The sequence below is a fragment of the Heliconius melpomene genome, chromosome 10 (genome assembly GCF_056956725.1).
Source record: "Heliconius melpomene rosina isolate 202511_hmr_F chromosome 10, ASM5695672v1, whole genome shotgun sequence".
Classification (NCBI taxonomy): domain Eukaryota; kingdom Metazoa; phylum Arthropoda; class Insecta; order Lepidoptera; family Nymphalidae; genus Heliconius; species Heliconius melpomene.
This window is the reverse complement of record NC_140398.1, coordinates 1,739,429-1,765,330: the sequence shown is the minus strand read 5'-3', so window position 1 is coordinate 1,765,330 and position 25,902 is coordinate 1,739,429. Positions and strand designations below refer to the sequence as shown.

At 29.5% G+C, this 25,902-nt stretch overlaps 5 protein-coding genes across 8 annotated transcripts; 4 read left to right on the top strand and 1 right to left on the bottom strand.

The window, feature by feature from the left end:
• The first annotated feature begins 114 nt into the window (after window positions 1-114).
• On the top strand, window positions 115-7,165 carry LOC146535114 (ADP-ribosylarginine hydrolase CG3568-like). 4 transcript variants are annotated; one of them, XM_085190643.1, is made up of 12 exons: window positions 117-413; window positions 691-849; window positions 1,375-1,494; window positions 1,798-1,935; window positions 2,244-2,440; window positions 2,633-2,829; window positions 3,563-3,667; window positions 4,209-4,440; window positions 4,960-5,109; window positions 5,284-5,367; window positions 6,081-6,204; window positions 6,443-7,165. In XM_085190643.1, exons 1-12 carry the CDS (start codon window positions 379-381, stop codon window positions 6,603-6,605), a joined length of 1,704 nt encoding a protein of 567 aa, XP_085046769.1. In that variant the 5' UTR covers window positions 117-378; the 3' UTR covers window positions 6,606-7,165. The 4 variants fall into 4 exon arrangements, with proteins under 4 accessions (XP_085046771.1, XP_085046769.1, XP_085046770.1 ...); XM_085190647.1 differs by lacking the exon at window positions 117-413 and adding an exon at window positions 568-591; XM_085190645.1 differs by lacking the exon at window positions 6,081-6,204 and having other exon boundaries at window positions 115-413.
• Window positions 7,166-10,747: 3,582 nt separating this feature from the next.
• LOC146535113 (calcium-independent phospholipase A2-gamma-like) lies at window positions 10,748-19,197 on the top strand. Its single transcript, XM_085190642.1, has 10 exons — window positions 10,748-11,210; window positions 11,566-11,876; window positions 13,232-13,369; window positions 13,739-13,831; window positions 14,277-14,475; window positions 14,589-14,675; window positions 15,166-15,284; window positions 15,580-15,774; window positions 16,182-16,413; window positions 16,704-19,197. The coding sequence occupies exons 1-10, from the start codon at window positions 11,090-11,092 to the stop codon at window positions 16,967-16,969; spliced, it is 1,761 nt and encodes a 586-aa protein (XP_085046768.1). The 5' UTR covers window positions 10,748-11,089; the 3' UTR covers window positions 16,970-19,197.
• Window positions 19,198-20,206: 1,009 nt separating this feature from the next.
• LOC146535112 (uncharacterized) lies at window positions 20,207-22,258 on the top strand. Its single transcript, XM_085191164.1, has 3 exons — window positions 20,207-20,416; window positions 21,578-21,660; window positions 21,936-22,258. The coding sequence occupies exons 1-3, from the start codon at window positions 20,384-20,386 to the stop codon at window positions 22,051-22,053; spliced, it is 234 nt and encodes a 77-aa protein (XP_085047290.1). The 5' UTR covers window positions 20,207-20,383; the 3' UTR covers window positions 22,054-22,258.
• Window positions 22,259-22,998: 740 nt separating this feature from the next.
• LOC146535111 (uncharacterized) lies at window positions 22,999-23,508 on the top strand. Its single transcript, XM_085191162.1, has 2 exons — window positions 22,999-23,241; window positions 23,352-23,508. The coding sequence occupies exons 1-2, from the start codon at window positions 22,999-23,001 to the stop codon at window positions 23,418-23,420; spliced, it is 312 nt and encodes a 103-aa protein (XP_085047288.1). The 3' UTR covers window positions 23,421-23,508.
• Window positions 23,503-25,327, bottom strand: LOC146535110 (U6 snRNA-associated Sm-like protein LSm6). The gene is made up of 2 exons (XM_085191163.1): window positions 25,042-25,327; window positions 23,503-23,725 (listed from the first exon to the last, which is right to left on the bottom strand). The coding sequence occupies exons 1-2, from the start codon at window positions 25,130-25,132 to the stop codon at window positions 23,577-23,579; spliced, it is 240 nt and encodes a 79-aa protein (XP_085047289.1). The 5' UTR covers window positions 25,133-25,327; the 3' UTR covers window positions 23,503-23,576.
• Between the last annotated feature and the right edge of the window lie 575 nt (window positions 25,328-25,902).

Below are 25,902 nucleotides of genomic sequence, written 5' to 3'. Positions count from 1 at the left end.
TAAAAATATATTAAATCCATTCTGTTATCGTAGCGTCAATAGCAACTTTATTAAAGTTATTTGTTATGGCAGCACCACCTCATAACATATAAAATGACATTTAAAAGTTTTCCCCTACTATGTGTTCCTCTTCCTTGGTTTTCCCAATACCCACTCTAGTCGACTTCTGAAGAGCGCTTCAAGGAAAATCTTAATATTTATTACAAACTTTAGTTCAAAAAGCGCGTCTTATAGTTGTTTTGCCCTGATTATACAACTCTTTGATTTCTAATTACATATTTTATCTATAACATCATATTTTATAAACTAAATATACAAAAAGACAAGCGTAAATATTGTCGCTGTTATTTATTTAAACTCTTTAAAACTATATTAAACATGGATATTCTGCCAGATTTTCGTAAGTTTACATGGTAAGTTTGTTTATTATTTTTTTTATTTCGTTCTATATAATATTTTTCTGTTTGAATTTTGAATCGTGTAAAATTGACGCGTAAACAAAAATTGTAATCTAAATATTATGGTGCAACCACTTGTGATTCATCTTATCGTTCTTGCTTTTATAGTTTAACTATTAATAGTTTATTGATTGTAAATGATATTAAATAATTAACTTTTTGTATAATGCTAGAATTTTAACTAATTTTTTTTATTCTAAAAGTTATATGTTTTATATATTTTTTTTTTCAGGTGCACGAAAGATTGGAATCTATCTGAATTAAATGAAAAAGAAAAAGATGTACTACACCAATGTAAAGATATAGAACCAATAACATTAGTTGAAGATATTGAAGAAATAATTGAAAATAGTAAAAAGTTTCCTATAAAGTTCCCCATTGATACTATAAGGTTTGTATGCGATGTTTTTTTTATCAGCTATCTTATTAATGCAACAATTCTTTATTTACAATGTAATTTAAATACTTAATTAAATTCTGTAAAATATGTGGTAAATCTAATGATAAGGAAAAATTGAAATTGAATTGACAGAGTTTACATTTGCACTAAAATGCTATACCATGAGTCACAATGACCTAAATGGATTACACAAGATGTTATAAAATTACGTATTCATTGTATTTTATTGTGTTGTAATAATAATTAAAATATTATATTTATTTAGCCCCATGTTATATTCTGTATAAAGTAAGGTAAGCACAGGTAATCTAATGTTAAGACACTCCTTTCTACATGTACTGCCCAATGTCTGAGAGATTGCATGATAAGTGATGAAAGTTAATACCAACTATTTGCTAAAGCAGTTAAATGAAAATAGTTCATTCCCCTGAGTGGGAATCAAACCCACAACCATTGCATATACAGTTATATATTGCACCACTGTTTCAATTTTTTTATATTTAGATTATATTACAGATTAGAAAAATTAAAAGAACGGAAACCCTTAGAGAAACTAAAAAGAAATATTATATCAACATATCCTTTAATACATGAAAGAGTTTTACACTTAATGGCACACTTTTTAGTTTATAAGAGGTAAGTTATTTTTAACATTTTACAAATTATTAAAGTTTAAGGAAATAGTAAATTAATTAAAAATAAATATAAATTAATTTAATCACTAAAACATTAAAAATAAAACCAGAGCAGGTTTTAATTTTGGAACCCTGTAATGGGTTCCTTTATTTTTATATAGACATGATTTTCTTTATTAATATACTACAAAAAATCACATGCATACAAGAATAAATAACTGACGCATTTACAGTCACACACTGCCATGGTGGCTGGCTGTGTTAAAACAGACCATTTTATTAATTTTTTTAATAATAAATCTAGGGAACATGGCTCTGACATTGAGAAAGAGTTTTATAAAGACATGACAATACAACAATTGATAGATAGAATATTGAAAAACAGAGCTATATCATTTGTTGGACCGCGCGATAAATATAGATTGATAACAGGTGAAAAAGGGTAAGTTACTACGAAATATTTTAATTTTATCTTATTTTGTGTCAAATATGTGTATATATGAAAAGTAAAGCTGGAGGCATTGCGTGTTGAGTGGCGGAACTCAACGCCGCGCTTTGCCTCGAACTAGAGCGAAAAAATGGAAATATAAAATAAATTAAATATTTAATTTCATTGAGTGGGGATTGAACCCACAACCGTCGCTCTACAGTCACACTGTGTGTCCCTGCGCGACGATTGCCTCAAAGGCCTATATTATACTCGTATACAGTATTAAAATATGATTAATTATTTATATTTTTAATTTCCAGTTGCGAAGGTTGGGAAGAAATAGGTACATCTAATCAAAAGCCGCCATTATTATTAGAGAATTGCCTCAGCTACGATGAATTGAAACTATCCGCTATGGTCTATGTCAGTGGGTACACTGAGTGTATTAATGATGGCGAAAGACGTAACAGAGGTGTTGTAAACGAGGATAATGTTGAACAAGAAGCTGTTATTATAGGTATGTTTGTATAAATTACTAGCGACCCGCTCGCGGCATTCACTTTGTTTTCTATCTCGTAAAACAAACGATGGTGTTAAGTTCCAACACTCATCTAATGGAATGTCTCTAAACTGCTTGAAAAATGGATAATGGAGTGTCCTAACATTATTTTAAATGTTTTGACTTACTCCAAAAAAAATACTTTTCCAGGTCTTGTCGGCCCACGTTTTCATCGCAGATACAAAATGGATTATGAAGATATATTAATAACAAGCGAACAGAATATTCCAGAAAATGGCTACGGCGAAATTTCTAAAGGATTCTTTGACATATTAAAAAAAAAGGTTAATACAGAAAATCAACCTGCAAAGAAAGCTTTGAGGGAAATGTGGGGTAAATTTTATGAAGTATGTATTCATTGTTTTTTTTTTTAGGCTGTGTCTCGCATATAGCAAGGTAGTGAAGGGAACCTAGTGTTAAGGCACTCCGCTCCCCACGCTTCGATAATTTTTAGTACATTGTCTGTTGAGTGGCGCAACCCAACGCCGCGCATTGTTTTGTTACCAGAGTGAGGAAATGAAAATATTAAATATTTCATTCCCTCCAGTGCCAATCAAACCCACAACCGTCGCGTTGTCAGTCAGACACTGTCACCTAATAATTTTAGAACATTGTAAATATATTCTCTGTTATATTTATATGTTTTTGTTTTGAACGTAATATACTCTATGACTCAGTTATTGAGTATATAAAGTTTTGGTAATTAATTGTTTGGCCTTTTTTAATGACAATTAAGTACACTAAACTGTTCTTTATATCTAAGTAAGTTGACTTTAAATATTTTTTATATCTTTATGCATGTCACTATGTCCGAAAATTAAGGAAAAATATTCATATTTTATTATTATATGGACATTCACCTATATAAAATTTGAATCCACACCCATCACAGTTCAGTTAAATATTTAAATTATTAACAGTATTATAACTTTAATTTAATTATAATGGCGACAGGTTGTGGGTTCAATTCCCAGTCGAGTAACGAGGAAAGCGCAGCGTTAAGTCCCACTAAGTGTAATAAAAGGAACGTATGCAAAGGTCTATAATTAGAAATAAATACATTTTTGTATTAATTTCTAGACCATTCCACGAACTTTCATTGACATATCAACCAATGCTAGTATCGGGAAAGAAGTTAAAAAGGGAAAGAGAACATTTAAAAAGTTCAAAAAGGAAGATGGCACTGTAAGCAATTTTATATTGTTTACAATTTTAAGTATTGTGTGTTTTTGTTATAGTTATATGCATTTTTATTGTTTTTTATCAATTATTAAAACATATGATAAAAATGTAACTGATTACCGTCTGTCAATAGAAGAGTATGAGAAAAACTATTATTATGGGGGCATTTATCAATGTAATGGAAACGAAACAATGATTTTTATAGTTAAATAATATATATTTTTTGTCTGTTTGTCTATGCGTTTGTGCACGCTTATCTAAAACAGGACCAAAACTTTACAAAATGTTATATCAATATAAAGTATTTTGTTTGGCTAAATTACTTATAAATAACTGTTAAAGTAATAAAGTTCTTGTTTGTTTTTTTGTTTTTTACATACATTCATATTTAATTTATTTATTTATAATAAATAGAATATGTATATTTATATTTTAAAATTATATTACACTCATATTTTATATGTTATGTCTATTTCGTGTGCTTTATAAATTAGATGAAGTAAAAGTGTATTACTAAAAGTAAAAAAAATACTTTATATTCCAGGCTTCATCAATATCCCACAAGGACGCCATATCTAAAACAAAAACAGAAAATTTTGACTCAGAACAGTATGAAAATAAATATATACACGTGACAAAAGGCAAACAGAGGGACATATTTGACAATGAAGTGTATTATAAAAGGATTTGTGTTATAACTGAAACAAGTCTTGTTGAAGCGGAATATAGGGCAAAGGAATGTGGGAAATATGCATTTTTGAATATTATTGGATGTGGTATGTTGTTTGGAATCATTATTGAAAAAAAATACAAATAAACTATTTTTTTACAATAATTTATAAAATTGAAGCTCAACGCCGCACTTTGTCTCCAATTAATTGAGAAATAAATAATAACATATGTACATTGTTCATTTATATATATTGTCCTTTTTTAACTTATCTCTTGTTACTAGAGCGAGAAAACTAATAAAAAGTATTTTATTTTTCTATAAACAATATACATAAAATACAATTTTATCATTTACATACATTCCACTCGAGGGAATGAGTTTTTTTCCTCGCACTAGTAAGGCACACAGGCGCGGCGTTGCGTTGCGCCACTTATTGGGCGGCAATGAATTTGTGGCGATGGCGATTATGGCGTTTCGAGCGTGGAGTGTCTTAACAACAGGTTCCCTCTACCCTCTTCTATTAATAAAGTTTCTGACCGATTTCGGTAATGCCGACCACTTCGAAAACTTAAACTTTTAATTTACGCCATGCGGGATACAACGTGAATATTTTTATTTCCAGGTCTCGGTGTATGGATGATATCAGGACACCAATGTGACGTTTATGTTTTGACTTTTTTGGAAAGAATTAAACATTTTCTTGAAAATGGTTTAATTGATCATGTCAGTGATGTCAACTTAGCTTATATTCAAGCTAGTCCTAATATAGAAGGTCAGTCATATTAATATTAATATTTAAATCTTGTTACCAGATTAAGGAAATGATAATAATCCGTTTACCTACGAGTGGGAGTCGTACACACAATTGTTGCATTTACTTATATTAACTAATTAATTTATTTCTAGCTCAATTTTTATAATAATATTTCATACTTTCAAATTTCAGCTCTATTTTCGAATCCCAAACATCAAGATGAGGAATTTCCAAATAGAAAGAAAATTTTCTTAGAAAGTGAAAAACACCCAAATGGTAAATTTTTTTATTTATATATTGTTAAAAAAGTATAAAAAAAGAAAGAAGATCACTGTAAAAGCGTCTGACTGAAATCACGACAGTTTTGCGTTCAAATTCCCCTCTACGGCAAATTAATTATTTTTATTTTCCAACAACGATCTCACTAGACAAAGCGCAGTGGTGAATTCCGTTAATCAGCAATGTCTAGAATTGCGAGATGTCCCGACTGCTCTGTTATGTGCAGGATAAATTTTAAAAAATAAAGCTAAAAACAATTCCTTTGGAGTTTCTTAATCCTTTCAAAGGAATTTGAACCTTCTATCTTTAAAATATCTTCTATAATAGTCACTTGACATCCTGTTTCATATATTTGTTTATTTTCAAAATATATTTAAAAATATATGTTAAAAGATTTATTAATAAATTGAGGCCAGTTGTGGCGCAGCGGCATAAACTGTGACTGTAAACCGACTGGTTGTGGGTTGGATCTCCACTCGAGGAGATGAAATATTTATTTAAATTTATATTTTCATTTCGCTCTGGTGTCGAGGCAAAGCGCGGCGTTGAGTTTCGCTAATCAACATGCAATGCCTCCAGAATTCGGCGGTAAGTGGGTAACGTAGTATTTTACATTAGGTTCCCTCTGCCTACCCTGCTGTGTGCTGGATATAGATATAAGATATATAGTGAAAAAAATATCTTAAAAGATTTATTTATATATTATTTAGGTGGTATAAACATACAAATGGAAAATAGACAGCCATCATCAAAATTAACAGGCAAAGACGAAGAGAAATTACTAGTCATGACTTATCCATGGGACAGTAATGCACATCCGGGGAATGAGTTTTGGTAAGATTATAGTTTTTTTTTAAATACCGGTGAGTCCTGCTTATACTGTATAAGCACTGCTCGCCATAAGCACTTGCCATCTGTATGAACGGTCTGCGTAAATACATTTCCCAACTCTGACTCACTCAATTCAATTTTAAGCAAGGATAGTGGACGTAATTAATTAATACAAAAGGAACCCTAACATAACAAAACTATAAAAGAAAACGAATTATAATTATATTTTTTATTTATAAAGGTATGGCAGTCTCCACACTTCAGGTGACCCGGCGGCCGCGTGTTCCACGCAAGTGGCTGAACTGCACAACGCACACATAAATACGGCTGTTAACGCCTCTAATACTAGAATTATGACTAAAAACGGATTGAAAACTATATTTGAATATTGTCAATTGGAGTAAATGTTAGGTTTTTAGGATGTGATGTGTTTTGATACTTTTTTTTGTATTTATTATATAAGGAATGTAACTATTTTTTTATTATTTAACTGTCACTTATTATGTAATTTAAATGCTAACAAAGCAGGTTTACACTCTAAGCCAACGTTGAACTTTTTTAAATATTTTTGGACTTTATTTTATATTATTATTATTATATTAAAGTATTTTTCTAATATTTCATTTTATAATTTTCTATTTTTTACAATAAATATAACCATATAAAGGTAATTAATTGTAAGGAAGTAATTAACTGAACATAACAATAAAATTGATAAAAATCGTAATTTTGGTTAAGCTCATATTAGAAATAAATGTTATCTTATGACATATTTTAATTATTAAAGTGTTCAATTGTAAAAAAAGAATGTTTGTAACTTATGAAAGTTATTTTTTCTGTTATGTATAATAAATTTATTTTAAGAATTTAAAGTTAATAACATACTTTGAAGTATTCTTGGAATTATTAAAAAATTTTTTGTAAATGTAAATGTTCCGAGTTCGATTTCCACTTAACCTATCGTTCAACGTCCACTGCTGGACATAGGCCTCCCCTAATTCTCGCCACTTCTGCGCCCTTTGAAAAATATGTAAAGTCCTATTATTTGCCATTCGAAACAATGATGTCATGTACGAGAGACACTCAAACTACACAAGCGAAGCTGATATATTATTTATATATACTTACGCAATTAGCAGCGTAGACAGGAAACCTAATTCCGCTTTTCACCAAATTTTCAAGGCGTTGCGTGTTGAGAAGCGGAACTCAACGCCGCACATTGCCTTGTTACCAGGGCGAAAAAACGGAGATATTAATAAATAATAATTCATTTCCCCAAGTGGGAATCGAACCCACAACCGTCATGTTTACAACCACACGTTTATGGCACTTTGCCACGAGTTCATATCACAATTTCACATTAAAAACGTAATTTCTCTTATACTTTAAATACAATCATTATTTAATATTTGAATAGCAGTCGCGTGTTATGATAAGCATTAGCGACACAACCTTGAAGAATAATACTGCGCAATTTTTGCAATAAATATTTAAGCAGCATTATATAAGTAACGTTTAGAGAAAATATGTCGCCTCGTGCCCTTGAGATTTGGTACTGATGTTTTTCTTTTGTATTTTTCATACTCATAGCAAAATATAGATGCAGGTAAAAACCTAGGAAAGTATTTTATTATTTGGCAAAAGTCAGCAATATAAATATATACCTAAATAATAACGTTTGTTTGAAATTGACCAATGTGTTAAATTAAAGAAAAAACGGCTTCACGCTGCATCCCGTACACAATAGTATAGGCAGAGGAAACCTAATGTTAAGACAATCACATAGCAGGGCTGCTGGTTGTGGGTTCGATCCCCACTGGAGGATATGAAATATTTAATAAAATGTATATTTCCATTTATTCGCCCTGGAGTCTAGGTAAAGCGAGGCGTTTAGTTCTATCACTCAAAACGCAATACGTTCAGAATTCGGCAGAAAGTGCGGAACGAAATGTCTTAACAATAACTTCCCTCTGCTCACCCTGCTGTGTTGATTTTAATTTTTTTAAGATTTAGTAGGTACTACAGTTGAACCTTGATAGATAAATGTATAGATATTCGATTAACTGCTTTACGGTTTTCAAATAAAAACAAAAAAAAAACAAAGAGCAAAGGGATTCCTACTTTTTTTTCTCTATCTCAATGTCAGTGTAAACCATATGTATAAATACAATTGTATAAAAGTTGTTTATTTTTCATAATTATGGCAATTAGTTATTCTTGACGAACCGCCATTCTTTTCTATTATTAAAGCATTACACATCATTTAAATATGTAATTATATGTAATAACATTACAACTCGTAAACAACTTAGAAACTGCGCTTCACACCGGTTCAAAACATTCATAGTACCTAGAAAATAGAAATAAACTATGAAGATAACAAACAATGAGTAATTTCTACATCGTATGTTTTCAAGTATGATTTCTAATAAAAACAAAAACAAGAAAACAAACATTCGAAATTTGTTTTTCCCAAATACTTATAGGTGATACGCCTCAACTAATAATATTTTTCAATACCTATCAATCATTGTTTAGATTGGAAAAAATATATATGAAATAATTATATAGACGTATCGTAAGTAATTACCTTCTTTTCTTACATATTTTAAATAAAAAAGGAATTTTGCTAAAAAATATATTTTACAATAAAAAATTGCAATAATAAGCAAAAATAGATTTAATTTTGAAATATTTCTAATCAGTAATCACACACTTCCTTATGTTTTATCAAGTGATGGGCGTGTTATTGATTACTTTTATCAAAATTCGCCTAAGATGTAAACATCAATCCACATTTTTGAGTAGTAACATCAAGTACATATATGTAGGATAAAAATATTAAATAACTCATTCCCCAGGCATTGAACCCACAACGCACATTTGTGCCCCTGCACCACGATGGCTTCCGTTCTGGTACATAATATGGAACGATTGTTGAAATTGTTATGCTTGTTACCATAGTCCAATATCCATTCCTATTTTAAATACTCAGGTAAATACTGTACAATATATAAAACTGTTGAATAATTTAGAATTTTTCTTCTATATTAACTTATACTGATGACCATATTTGAAATCTGATTCCTTGACCTTCAAGACAATCGTCCCGTATGGGGCATAAGAGTGCGACTAAGCGCGACAGGTACACTACCTGGTACGATTCCTACTCGAGGAAATGAAATAATTATATCTTAATTTTCGTGCTCTGGTAACGAGGGAAAGCGCGGAGATGGGTTCTGCCACTCAACATGTAATGCCACCTAAACTGTGGAGACTGGACCAGAGAGTAAGGAACGGAAGTGTCTTAATGGGAATGGAGTGTCATAATCCTAGGTTTCCTCTGCCTACCCTCTTATGTGCGGGATTCAGCATGATGCTAAAAAAATACCCTTGACATCTGATAAGTAAGACAGCTGTAATATATTTATAGCTGCATTTTATTAATAAACAATCTACGTCTATAGAACAGCAATTAATACTATGTCAACTTGTTTTTCATCCGATGTGTATTGTGTTACATAAGGGATTTTATTTTAATTAAATATTAATAAAATAAAAGTTGCTAAGTGTTACATAGAAATTTTCGTTTAAGTTTTCCGGTTAATTATTTCGGCTGTGAATGTGAAAAGTCATGTTTTGATATAAATCTTCGACGAACATTTAATTATAATTTTGTTTTACTTAATAATATTCAAATATGATGGCAATACCAAACAAAAGAAATTGAGGATTTCCCCTTTTTTTATTCAATTGATATTTAATGTGAAAAACCACTGTAATAGTTTTGATACTTGAGTTTCAATTACTTGCTACATATATTAAGCTTTTCTTTGCATTCAAAATAGATTTTTCACTAACCCAAGTATATAAAAAATAATTTATTGATATAATCACGTAAGTACATTTATTCTTTACTACTTTGGTATAATTTTGTTTTAATTACAACTTGATTTTTATTTTTTGGAAGTATAAAACTGAAAAGACCGAATATTCAAAGAATAGCAAAACACCTACAACTATAAGCGATAATTTAAAAAATAGCTTATGTTAACTTTTAAATAGTTAAAAGAGTAAGTTAGAATATCTGCAAGACCATATTTTTTTGCTTTCTCTTTTCGTTTACTTCAATTACGCAACTAGTCTAGCAATGCAATGAAATAGAGACAATAATTATAGATGAACACAGCCAGAAGTAAAAGGTACGTCGCCGAAATTGGAACGGTTACAAACTCGATCATACGATGTTTATTTACATTTTGAAGTATTTTCATTGACCCAAACAAGAGGTGTGTCGAGTGGCGTCACAACACAATTCTTTATCGGGATTCGCAAAGTACACGTGAACGCAAACATGTTTTTGCGCGACTATAAAACTACTTACAAATCCATATTCTAATTCAGTTCACAATTAACTCTTGTTGAAATAACATTGAATTAATAAAATAAATATAAAATCTACAATTTATGAACACGGAAGTGAATAACAAGGAACTTTAGTGACTTCATACGTTTGTTTTGATTTGCTTCAATTGGTACTTTGGTAGCATTGATCGCGCGATCTGACGTCACTGCGCCGTCTTGTCATTGATCTATTTGTGTTATTGGCGAAGTTTTAATATATTTACCAAGGATTTACGCAAATCAGCAATGTCTCTCAAGCAACAATATCAAGTGTTCACTTGGCTTGACATATATACGTGATAATAATATACTGTGAACAGTTTTCTTGAAGCTCTTCGTGATATAAGTTGAGAACGTGACTACAGTGCTTTGGGACTTATTTTATTCTTTTGAATAAATATTTTTATTGCATTTACAAGTTATTTGAAGTGCTGTTTTAATTACATATCTTGTATTGAACGGTTACTAGCTGTTTGTGTTGAAGATGTCGTCGTTAGGAGGACAGTGGCGGATTATTCGCCACTACCTGTCTATGAGCAATTTAAACTCTGAAGTGGAAAAACTAGTTCAGAAAATTAAACCAGCGTCGCCTGAACAATGGGAAAGTAAGTTAAAATTTTGTAAAAATAAAAGAACATATATTATAATTTGTACTTAAAATATTTTTTACTGTTCTAATATCTACATCAGCAGTATTTACTTTTAAAATAAATTTAGAACTTTTGTTTATAAAGAGGCTTACTAAAGTGCAATGACTTATAAACTGTTAAGATATAAATAGCCTACAGAACATTTGAAACTCTTTGCCGAGTAATAGGGAAATATAAGATCTCATGGGTGATTGACCTCAGTTTATTGATAAATCTACTGGCATAGCATTCATAAACATTGCTTAAATTAAAATTGAGTTTATTTTGTGTTATTATCAAATATTTCTAATACCTTTTTGTATTCTTGTAGGTTTAATTAAGAAATTTGAGAAGGCAGTGTCAGTTAGGTTTGCACAAAGCGTAGATATTAAAAATGGAGACCAAAAATTGGAACATAAAAATGATGCAACAACAATTGAAGAAACACATACAAAAGTCCATAATACTAAAGAAAAAAATGAAAAAGAAGACAAAATAAGCCAAGAGGCTCTCACACTTGGTTCAGAAGCCAAGGAAATTACATTTGAAGGCCTTTGGCAAGGGTTAAAATTAAAGAAAGATTTACATTTTGGAAAAATATCTGAACCTAGCTGGAAAACGAACAAACCTATTATTACAAAGGTAATGTACATATTCTAAATGTTAAATATTTATTCCTTATTAATAATATTTTATAAAATCACTAAATAATACTTATTTCTGTTACTTATGTATTAGTGCTACTTACAGATCTTATGGTTTTTAATGAACACCAGTTAACACCTAGAATTTTTGTGACAAAAAAAAACACATTTTATGGAAGTTGTTGTTAAGTGTATCCATGAAATATGTATACAGATATATATTTTTTAAATAATCATTAATTCCAACATCAAGATATTGTCTTTATAAAAAAAATGTTTTAACAGTAGGTTACCAGGTTCCCTCTGCATGCCCTTCAATGTAGAATACAGTGTGAAACTAAAATATAACAGAGGTTGTTAGTGTAAAATATAATATAAAGTATAAGTAATATTATTTTACATTAAATAAGTAAATAAATTCCGATAACAAATTCTGAGATAACTTTTAACACTTCTGTATAACTGACACTATCTAATAATCAGTTGTTTTTAAATGTTCATGATGTTATTTTTTGCTGGATGAATGAAAGTGGCATGCGAAATGCATGTTTTGACATATGGCAGATAATAGAGAAAGGTGTGAAAATTCTAACTAAATGTTTTAATAAAAACTATCCCATCCCACTATAAGCTGTAGGCAGAGTGCCCTAGTGTTGAAAGATACTCCTTTTCTTGCTTTCTGCCCAATTTTCAAGATATTGTGTGTTGAGAGGCGGAAGTTAACGCCACGCTTTGTCATTTTGCCAGAGTGAAAAAATGAAAATAATTCATGCAAATGGGCAACGGAACCACTACTGTCACGCTTACATACACTATGCTGCACTTGACATTCTGCAATTTTATTTATGTGCATAAATACATATATATTTGCAAGTTTTATGTTTTATGTTCTTGCTATTGTTCATTGTTTGAATTAGATTTTTTCCCTTTGTTTATAAACAAAAAAACATTTTTACATACAGCATAACATACTTCTTGTATGTTATAATAATAATATACAGTACAGTAAGGTTTGTATTTTTTTAAAATAACTGTTCATATAATAAATGTAAATAAGCCTATATCTATTATACATTAACTTCAGTGTAATGACATAAAAGTAGTTCAAGTGGTGTTTTCTAGTACACATGTATTGAATACATATTTGAGATATTGAAATTTTATATGCCACAAATGTTATCAAAATATAATGAGATTAATGCAATGGGTTTTTTTTTATTTAGTGTATTATGAAATGAATAAGGTTTTTTTTTATTTTCATGTCACTAAATAATGGTGGGATGCTGAAACGAAAAATGTACATTATTTTATAATAACATTAATATATTTTTAAATTTTGTTTTATTGTTCCAGACTTCAATCCATTCTCGTACGGCTTATGTTATATCAGCAATTGTAACAGCAGAGACACCTGAGTGCCTATTGAGAAGAACTGAACATTTTATTGAGCATTTGCAACAGTATCCCGAATCTAGAGACTATGCTATTAAGGTAATTCTGATAATAGATACATAAATAAACATTGCTTTTATTTATAGAAAATTGTGGTACAGCGCCACAGTGTGTGACTGTGAATTCGTTGGTTATGGATTCGATTGGAGGGGCACTTGGAGGAATAAATTATCGTTCTTATAACAAGACAAAGTGTGGCGTTGTTTTCTGCCATACAACACAATGTCTCGAAAATTGAGTGGTGCTAGGGCAATGGTTTCTTAAAATTAGGTTCATTATATCTTTGCTGCTGTATCTTCGATATAGCATTAAGTTACAAAATAAAATTAATTCCTTTTTTTAATATTTAAATTAATTTAATCTAAGAATTGTGATTGGTTGAAATATTTATATATAATTTTATAATAGGAAGGAGCAGTTAGAGCACTATTGCGGGTACAGCACAAGCTTAAGAAAAATGACAACGAAAATACTAAAGAAGTGAAAGGGTTTGTGAATGAGGTAATTTCTTTTTTAAATTTTAATTAAAATACTTATCAATTTTAATGTACATTTTTATTTGTTAATACTTTACTCTAAAAATATTTTTTCTAATTAGGATTAAGTGACTATTATTTTATGTAATATTTCTATATCTGTAATATTGATGATACAAATATATACATGATATAAATATACTCGAGAGAATCAGTTCTCTATAATTCTATTTCCTTGGTCTGGTAATAAAACTAAGCGTGGAGTATGGTTCCACCACGCAACACCAAATGTCTGGAAAGTTTGGTCAAAAGTGGGGAACAGAGTATCTTAACACTAGTGTCCTACTACCTACTACCCTGCTGTACGCTGGATACAGTATGAAGATTTAAAAAAATGAAATGTAAAAAATACAGACATTTTGCATCAAACAAAAAAGTTGAAAGCTAAAATATATTGTATCTTCTTTTAGGCTTTAGCATTATTAGGATATGCAGGCCCTACAAAAAGTAGGGGACCAAACATATTATCCATCGACGGCGGTGGTATAAGAGGAATAATTGCAATAGAAATATTGAGGCATTTAGAGAAATTAACTGGCAGAAAAGTCCAAGACATGTTTGATTATATTATAGGAGTTAGCACTGGTGCTATAATAGCAGCTGTGATAGGTCAGTATAAGTTTTTTAATTATGATATATTTATTTTAGAGTTGTTATTATAGTTTTTTTGTAGGTATTCTTTATATATTCTTTGTGGTTAAATTATGTTGTTTGAATTACAGCGAGTGGAGCTGGAACATTAGAAACAGCTAATCAGATGTATCTTACACTATCTAAACAGATGTTTGGAAATACATCACTTATTGGTGGTTAGTATATACATAATTGAATTAGTTTCATTTTCTTGCTAGCTTTATCTTGTATATAGATCCTGCTATATTTATAGGGAAACTAGTGTTAAGACACTATGTTCCTCATGCACCTCTTAACGCAGCACTTTGTTTGTTATCAGAGCCTAAAAGCGAAAATAATACATACCTCCGAGTGGGATACGAACTCATATCCGTCGAGACATTGTCACATGTTCAATAGAATAGATGTTGTTGTTTCACAGTTGCCCAGAGTGAGACTGTAAACTTGACAGATGTGGGTTCGATTCACACTCGAGGAAATTTATTATTTAATATTTTTATTTTATTGCTCTGATAATTAGATAAAGCGCCGCTATGAGATCCGCCAGTCAACATCTAGAAAATTGGACGGTGCGTTGAAATGGGGTGCTTTAATATTAGATTCTCACTGGTTATATTGCTATATGAGGCTGTATTAATTTTTTTTAATATTTTATATTATATAAAGGTACATCCAGACTGGTATGGACACATTCATACTATGATACAGACGCATGGGAGAAGCTACTTCAAGAGAACCTTAAAGATTGTACTCTAACTGAATGTAATAGACATAATACACCTAAGGTTAGAGTTTATTTTTCTTTTTAAATTAATACATTTTTAATAATAATACGACAATTTGAATGGTGTACAAGAAGCGCAAGTTTTCTATGAAAGTAATTTAGTTTTATTTTTTTTGGGTAGTCAGAGACAATTTTGTGTTAAGACACGTAAAACGTACGAAGTATTATATTGAATTACAAGTCAAATTTGTATTAAATACATTTTATTTGTTTGTTTTGGTCACCTAAACCTAATGCTGTGCTTTTTTTTATTACTCCTAGTTATCTCCTTATTTACACAATTCCCTTACCAACAGATGGCGCTGGTATCGTGCGTGGTGAACTCGGGCTCCCGCCTCGCCCCCTTCCTGTTCCGCACGTACTCGTGCGGGTTCCGCGTGCGCTCCGTGTTCGCGGGCAGCAGCCGCGCCCGCCTCTGGCACGCGGTGCGCGCCTCCGCAGCCGCGCCCACTTACTTCACGGAGTTCGCGCTCGACGGGCTCGTGCACCAGGTCAGTTATCTGATAGATGACAGCTGCCAAAGTAGACAGGGATGGGGACAGGTGTAGGCTGAATGGGGACTGGTGTTAGGTTTTTTTTATTTGATTTGTTTTGGCAAGGTCAAAGTTACTAGAGTTCTATATTATTATGATTTATTTATTTATGATAACGATTTATGATTGATTGATTTATTTGCGGATAGACTTAAAATTTCTTTTCCTGGATATTAAAAATTAAGATAAGGAAATAATGTAAATAGTTTTTACATGAATGGCAGTTTCTATTATTTTCTATTAACATACAAAATAAAAAGACATAAAAGTACCTAAGAATAGTATTAATTTTGAATAAAATCATATTTTAAAAAATCATACTTTAAAAGAAATTAATGAAAGAAATCATAATTTTTATTTCATAGGACGGCGGCATAATGGTAAACAATCCCACCGGTGTAGGTCTCCATGAAGCCAAACTTTTATTTGGTGCAGACACAATCAAAAATGGCACAGTCATATCAGTTGGTACAGGCAAGGCGTTGAATAAACACTTAGACTATCAACTTTTGAGTAAAGGTCTAGGAAAAGAAAGTTCTGGAACAAGCTGGAAGGACAAGTTTAATAAGATTTTGGATTCTGCCACTGATACTGAAGGTAATATTATGGTATATCTTTTTAAATATTGCTTACTTAAGGATTAATATTGCTTATTGGGTATTTAATTACATACTTGGTGCATTCCGTTTAAGTTGGTCAATTATAATTTTTATATTACAAATTGAGATTTGAACCATTGTCAGAGCTGTCTGTAAAACAGTCATGACTATGTAACATGATATTTCTTCATACATACATTTGAAGAAAGAAAGCCGATAATAAGAATAAAAAAATCTATCCTCATTTAGCCAAAAAAATATTTATTTAATAATTCAATTTAATTCCAGGTGTACATTTAGTTATGAACGACTTACTACCACCGGGCAACTACTACAGATTTAATCCCCCACTAATGGAAGAATGCGCGATGGACGAAATCAATCCAGAGAAATTACAAAACATGGTGACAGATACAATGGCTTATATAAGAAGAAATCAACACAAATTTGAACAAGCGGCTGCCATGTTAATACGTAAAAGAACTATTTCACAACAAATAATGGATTACGTCGATTATAGAGGGCAATTGATGGGAATATCCCATGGCAAGTGACAATTAAAGATTCGGCAAGATTATGAAACTTGCTGAACTAATGAGTGAGTGGATTTGAATGAAAAAATTCTGTAATTTGAATGTAATTGGATAATTCTATTTGAATTTTAGTTCAATTTATGTCGATCTAAACTTGGTAAGTGAATGAATGGAATTAAATGGATTTTTCAGTCATTTGAATGTAATGGAATAATTCAATTTAGATTTTACTGTTTGAATCCATTGACTTATTATGAATTATGAATGCTATTGATGACTGAAAGGATTAAATTACAAAATAATTCATAATTTGATTGAGTGAAGGTAACATTCAGCAGAATTTAATTCTTGTAATAGACCTAAAAACATCCAAAAATTCAAAATATCAGATTAATCTACTAATGCCTTATATTATGAAAATAGACCAAATGATATTGTAAATTAATTACAAAAAAACAATAATAATATAAATTAGAACTTTCTAATTCAGCTTTGGTGCTAACACTGGCTCATTATAAATTTATTATTAATGGCTTTTCCTAAATACTTAAGAGTTATAGGAAAAAAGAATAAAAAATATAAAAAAGTAATATTTACTTTAATAATTTTTTCAAAGAACTTACTTTGGCTAGTCTAAAGTAATTATTATTCAGCTTCACATAGATAATAGGCAAAAAGCTTATATGTTGTTTTTATTCTATTAATTATATATACAGGGTGGAATTGTCAGCGCCACTTTAAATGAAACCACAGTTTTAACTACTCTATAAAAGCTATAATATAATTCGGAAAAAAAATAATTCTCAAAAATGAAAAAGTTTTTTTTTGAAACAAAATAAATAATAAAATTATCGTTTTAAAATAAAACGCCATTTGTAAAGTATAACATAGGCACGCACACACTTACTTGTCAAAGCGGCAACGTCGCATACGTATGTGTGCGTGACACGAAATACAGGTATGGATAAAAATCGTGAAATGAAAAAAAAATCCTCCGTCCAAACCGTTGAGGTACCTTGATTATTTTTTTTAATTCTGGGTTTGAAATATTTTACCCTATATGCAGTTTCAGTAAAAGAAGCGCTGCCTTTTCCACCCTGTATATATAACTTTTCTTGCATTTAATAAGAAAACTGAAAATTATTATTAATATTAATAAAATATTAAAATATATAGGCAGTAGATATAAAAATTGTGATGTGTAGATATTTTTACTTATTAATTTTAATTAATAAATTATATATTGGAAGGCCATCTTGTTGCAGTGGGGCAGCTAACTGTAAACGCAATGGTTGTGGGTTCCATTTCCACTCGAGGAGTGATTATATGTAAATAATTTACATTTTTCCACTGTATTCTTTTATATAAAAATCCAATGTGTGTAATTTGGGTGGAAAGAAAAGCAAAGGGTGTCTTAACACTGAGTTTTCTTTGCCTTTCACATTATATCCAGGAAGAAACGTAAAAGGAACAAGAATTATTAGTTATTACCGAAAAAGAAATCAATGGCTAATTTTATTGCAATAATGTTGCTTCGATTCTCATTCAAGGAAGTGTTAAATTAAAATGGAATAATACTTTTAAGTATAATATTATAAAAAGTTACTGTGATGGCGTTATACATACTTAAAAGTAAATAAAAAAATATATATTATAGAAAATATATAATTTTAAGAATTTAAAATAGTTATTAACTAATTATATATAATTAATGAGCTATATAATAGCTGGTTTGCACCTTCAAACATTCTCTTTTATGTACTCCACTATTAATATAAACTAACTATATATAATATATTTAGTAGATTTAACTCTTGCTTAACTGTATGATAAGTTAAATTACTTTACACTTTCTTATATTATATCTATAATGCTTTGTCTTGTTTTAGTTACATATAAAAAAGCAAATGATGCCGTTATGTATATCTAGTAGATAAATAGGAATTTATTAGTTATTTAATAAATTTTCAATATCAATCGAATATCTTATTAATATTTTAGGCAGTTAGAATTGTTTTATATTAATTAATTTTAGAAAAAATCTTAAAAAATATGAAATTGTTTATTTGAAGCTGATGTGTTAAGAATATTAGTTCATAAATATATGTTATATTCAGTTTTTTCGTGTTTTTATGCATTATGCATTTTGTAGACATATTATTAAAAAGGTTTAGTTGTATAGATATTAGGATGTTAGCTGTTTTCTAGTCATTTGTAATTTCTTAAAGAAATAAAAATTATATACTATATTTAGTGTTTTTTTTATTATATATTATATTTATATTCACAACGATAATCTTTCGTTAAAGTTATTTTCGTAATACATTAAACATTTATATTTAGTTTATGTATCTTCTTAAAAAAATACTTTTGAAATTAAAATGTTATCAAAAATTATTGTCTAAATGCATTTAAAACTAAGCTCTTTTTTTCTATATTCTTCATGTTAGCTCTTACTTTCACTCATTTAAGAGGAGGAGACACACAATCAATATTCCAAGATTTAGTATGCAAACAATATAAGGTTGTGCTTGCAACTTAGTTATTTAATAATGTTAATTTTGTACAATATTAGTATTTCACATTTATCTTAAGCCAATTCTAGACAAAATTTGGAAACAGAAGATGAAATAATATTATAATAATAATGCTAAAGTAATGACCGAGCCAGAAACGAGAAATGTTCTAGTATGATGTAAGCTCATTACGTTATTGACTTTCACTTCTCGAATGGTTGTAGCGGGACTACGATTATTTGACGGTGTATTTTGTAAGTAATATTATTAATTCATTATTAAATTATAGGTACTATTCTATATTGGTAGTATGCAGTCGAAAGTGTATGTCTTTCTAAATTAAATAAATGTGTAATATATTTACATTATTTTAATACTAGCTTTTACTTGCGGCTTCGCTAGAGTTTTTAAATAATACAAATAAGAATTGTGTTTGAGGAATGGATATGGAAATTACAGCGCTTCGTAGAAACGTGAATAGAAGGAGTATGTATTACAAAACATTTAGTGCTTCATTTACCTACATATGGAATTTCGTACTTTTAAAACATTGAACAGTTGAACTTTACAAATATATTTTGTAATTGATAAATTCTCAAAACTGTTTCTTCTAACATCAAGACCTTTCTCCCATAAAGTTCAGCAACCCTGTCAAGCGGGTTGCTTGTCAAAAAAAGAAAAAAATATCTCAAAAATTTAACTTATGGGTTACTTATCTTTCAAGGTCAAAGAAACAAAGCTGACTTAAGTGGGTTACGAAGAATCATTAGCATTCGAAGCACACTTTCTACTTACCGACTAGTTTTATAACCGCTACATTCAGTGACGCACGTATACCGTAAGAGTTTGTGCCTTTGATTTTGAGGATTAAAAAAAAAATTGACAGTTCATATTTAGCGGGAACATAAAAAATATTACAATGCAAAAGTGTGGGACTTTTTTCGTTTTTATGGTAAGTTAATAAAGATGTCTAAATTATAGTTTATTTAAAGTTTGTACAAATACATATGGTTTATGTTTTAACGCAACATGTCCTTGTGAAAGGAGTGTTTTGCAATATGTATGTCATGTTTTTTTATTTTGGATACTCTTGTCTATATAATTAATATTTTATATATAATAAAAAGTTTTTATACATAATGACAGAATTTTGGATTTCAAAGGTAAGAAAAAAATAAATAAACATTTTCCATTTGAAATATCTGAATAAACGTTTTTTTTAAATATTAGACACTAACAATAATATTAACTAACAATATTTAAATGACAAAATAAATAAATTTGTTATTATATAGTTAATATAAATTGGTACATACATTAATTTAAAATAATAAATAAAATAAACAATACACGGCTTAGGAGATTTTGTATGAATTTGATGAAATCATTTTTTTATTATTCTGAACTTTATTTGAAATTTTTGTATTTTTTTATTCTTTAGAGAAAAAAATCATATTTAAAATTTCTTAAAGCAATGTGACATTAATCTGCTACTGCTCAATAGATGGCAGAAGTATCTACTAAGGCAATTTAGTATATAATATGCTTACTAAATTTTCCACAAGATGGCAGTAAATATATTATATGTGCATTTCCTAAATTTGGCTCGGTCTGGTATACTTTGAATGTAATCCCCATAGCCTCAGTATGGTTTTAATTATTATTGTGAATTTTGCTACATAAGAATGTATTGAATAAAATGGAAATAAAAATGATAATGACAATAATGACTAAACAAATTCAAAATATTCTTTATTCAAATAAACTTATTATAAGCACTTTTGAATCGTCAAGAAACAAGAAACAAGCAAGAAACTCAACAGTTGCTCTTTTCAAAATCAATGGTACAATCTATTACATTAGTCACTAATTCAATAGACATTAATTCCATACATGTTTGTCCTCTAAATATTCTTGAACAGTGTAATAAGCTTTACTTGTCACAATTTTTTTTACTGATATTTTAAATTTTGGAAGTGGCAAACCTAGGATACACTGCGGAATTTTATTATATACACGTATGCTAAGACCCATAAAAGATTTATTAACTTTTTGGAGGCGAAAACTTGGAGTAACAATCTTACAAACTAAACTAAACGTTTTATAATTGCAGCTCGTAGTGGTGTTGTCGCTCGTCATTACAACAGAGTCGACAGTTCCTCAACCTCGTGCACCAAACTTCCAATATTTTGAAAGGTTACTAACTAATACAGATTTTTTAGTTTTAAATATAATAACATATTAAATAATAATGTAGAGGTCGTCATACATCTGATGGGTATGGATTCGATCTCTTTTTTAACCTCACGCTGTATCCCGCACATAGCAGTGTAGGCAGAGGGAACCGCTCAGTTCCCATTAAGATATTTCCGTCACCCATATTCGGCCGAATCTAACGCAGTGCTGTGCCTCGTAATGGTGAGAAGGAGAAGAAAACCAACCAACATAAAAATAATCTTTAAAACTTTCAGGCCGAAATACCGGTATCCATATTATGACGAAAATGGCAAGGGAAAATTATTATACGGCTATGGAGGACCAGAGTTGTATCAGTATAAATCATATTCACCTTTAGAAGGAATTCATTAATTAATTAAATTATATATAAAAAGACCCCAAATATATAAAAAAAAACCTCAAATAAAATATTATAAAAGAAATATATGTACTAAATTTATATTTTTGTATTATGATATAAATATTTATAACATGTTTGATGTTAATTAATATTTAAACTAGTAGTTTAAGGAAGAACATTGTAAATCACTCTGTTATATAAATTTCACAAAAAATCCTTGTGCATTTTTTATTTAACTGCGTTGAAAAAATAATAAATGTACCATATATTTATGCGTCTTAAATAACGTTCAAATTACAGTTTAACCAACAAATATAACGGTTAAGGCTTATACCCTGTGATGATAAGTAGCCACAGATTAAAATAGTTTTATTTACCAACCCATAAAATAAACTAATGTTTTTGTTCAATGTTTATTCTATAGGTACTATAAAAGTATATCAAGTTACTTTGTTCTCACAATTGCAAATTAAGTAAGTGCTGTATTGATAGTAAAATTTTATGTTTCAACATCATAGCCCAGTCCTATAGAAACTGTTCTATTGCCGTTATTATGAAGTTGTCACCTTGAAACCTACCTACCTACAAAATAAAGGATCTTAAGTATATGCAATAAATTTTATCAACCATATTATTAAAATAAAAATAATAATTCAATTTATAGCCATTTTATATTTTTATTAAATACGACCCAGCAATATTTTGCATATAATTAAAGTACACTATCCTTTTTGCGACGATATACATTATTAAAATGCGGAAATTAATCTTTCTTTTAAAAATACAAGCATACTTATATTCAAAAAAACCTTGAAACCACTTAGCGCGTTCAACAAAACTATTCGTCAACAGACTATAATTCATATTTATGTTTACAATATTATCGTAAGAGCGCGTATTTCCTTCAGAGCATTCGTATTTAAAACATCATCTAAAGTTTAATTTAATTTGTAAAAATGTTCTTAAAAGTTTTAATTTTATTATCCATTTTAATGTGCTACGAGTGTATTTTGTATTCAAATTTTTGGGCGCCATTGTTTAATCCGAGGATTTTAAATTATAAAGTGGACGTGCCTTTTAATCCGGACGCTGGTAAAAACGCAAGAGAAGATTTCCAAAAGAAATATGGAGTTAGAGGAGAGAAATTAATTGCTGATTTGGGAAATGGAAAAGGACCTGAAGGCTACTCGGAAAATAAGGTACAGAAAGACTTTAGTTTAGCTACATATTTATAAGTTTGCCTTTGCATAATATTAAAAAAGAACTAGCTCTATTTGTGAAAATGATAATTTTTTAAATTTAATTTCAGAACTTTGGTGACGTAAAGTTTTCATACACATACAGCGGAGCTGAGAAAAATGCAAAGTATGAATATTAAAGAATAATTATATTATTTTAGTATAATATTTTATATTATTTTAGTTATAAGTTTATGTTTCATATCAAGAAATAAACTGCTATATTCCTCATATTTTTTTATTTTATAATAATAGTTATGAAAAAAATAAGTTTAAATTTAAAAGTACACTTAAGATCAAATTCGTCTTTTCTGTGTACTTATATAAAGGACATTATTCCCTCGTATAAATGCATCTCCATATTTATTCTTCAATTGTCCATTTACATATTCCTCAGTTTGTTCTAAGGCTATGTTCATGTAGCCGTCCAAGCAAGCAAGTACTCCTGTAATTGAGAAAAACAAAAACATATGTATTATCACCATCATTTTGGGCTGTTGTAGGACAGTTGGACAGTGATTGAATGTAAATGTAACGACTACAGATTCGAGTACCACTCACTGGAGTACAATGTCATTTATTAAAAAGTGTGGTGTTGAATTTCTCCACTCTTTTACCATCTCTCTTTCTTTCATTCAGCAGATAGTGGTGGTGGTGGAAAGAGTGTCCTAAAACTAGGTTTTTTTCTGCCTAACCTGCTGTATGTGGGATACATGGTGAAGTTAAAAATAATAATAATTTTGCATCATTAAACAAACAAAAATTTTGTTATCTCCACCAATCCACCAAAAAAGATTATTTAATATTTTTATATTACATAATATATTAAGAAAATAAAGTTTTCAATTATTATTAGGATTGTAAAATTCCAAAACAAAAGTTATCACATTAAATATTTATTTACTTAGCACCTATAAAAGTAAATTAATAATTCGCACAACAAAATGTATCATAAAATATTGTTAACAAAGGTTGACCTTACATTCATCAATAAACATATGACAGGACAAATATTGATGAGCTTGAGTCTGTTGATGCAATGTTTTACAAGTAAATATGTTTAAAGGCAGTAGTATAACCTTAATTTGAACAATTTATAAGCATTTACTGAGGCTATCATAGAACACAATTCTTTTGGAATATAAATATATACTTTAAATAAAGCAGAGAGTCTAAATTTACTGTCCCATTTTTTTTAAAATGTTTATTGAGTGAGAGAACTCAATGTTCCATTGCAATGAGTGCCTGAGTGAAGAGTGAACACACAACGTTTTTTAGGGTCAGACACTTGTTCCACTGCAACACAATGGCTATATCAAATGGCATATAGCACGGCATATGGCAATGGCATAATAGATATTTAATACATAGTCTCATACAAGCAAATAGTTACATTATAAAGTTAGTTCTGGTGCTTTAAAGCAGTAAAATACATTGGATCCTGCCATCTAGTATGAAATGAATTAAAACAGGTAGGCAGAGAATGCGATGAAAGGACAAAATATGTGTAAAAACTATATGCTTTACTTATTCCATCTCGACAAATGTAGATTTAATGAACCCGCAAAGATAAATAGCAAAAAGTAACTTAAGTTACTTTGTAATTGTATATATTACGATTTAATTTTACGTTAAACAAACGCTTGAAGGTTATTAAACTTTCATGATATATAGGAAGATAACAAAAATATAAATATTGTAATATAGCCAAAATTAAATTAAAGGAAGTGCATTTTAAATCAAGGTTGCAATAAATTTTACCTCTATAGTCGACACCACTGTTAAGTTTAACGACTACTGGACGACCGTGAATTTGTTGAATGAATGATGATAAAGCTTCTTTGCGACTCATTTTGAACAATAATTACTAATTTCTTTATTAATATTTTGTAATTTATTTACAAGTTTACCAAATACTTCTTAATAATAGATATAAAACCTAATATAGTAGAAACTATTCACTAAATAAAAACACCGACTTCAAAATATGGCTTCGATAAACATGCTCACAGAACACAATTACTCATGCTTTACGTCAGAGATATTGACAGTGACATAAGCCGATATACTTTTGACACTGACAGGTTTTATTTGTTTTCGTTAATAGCGCACGTAAAACCATAGATTAATTAACTAAAACTGTATTTATCTTTTTTAACCGTATTTTTTGTTGCTTCACTGAGTTATTATTGTAAATGTTACATTTACACCTTGATTAGAAGTAGTAAAATTTGAAAAAAAATACAAAACCGCGGTCATCAAAGTGTATTCTTTACAATTATTTTAACCGACTTCTGTAAGAAAAGGAGATTATCAATTCGACTGTATTTTGTTAGGAATATAGGATTTTATTGTTTGAAAATTTTTAGTATATGAATGAAATGTTAAAATCTAATTTCTAATATGAAATAAAAGCCTATAATGACGATTTATTTTATATTAGAAAATTGAATAAATCAATGTTTTTTAAAGGTTGTCGTGGCGTCAATGGGACATTGTCTCTCTGTAAGAGCGACATTTGTGGGTTCCATCCCTTCTTGGAGGCAAAAAAGTATTTTTATTCCTTCACTCTGTTAGTAAAAAAAAGAATGGTGTTATGATCTGTCACATGTGTGGGGAATG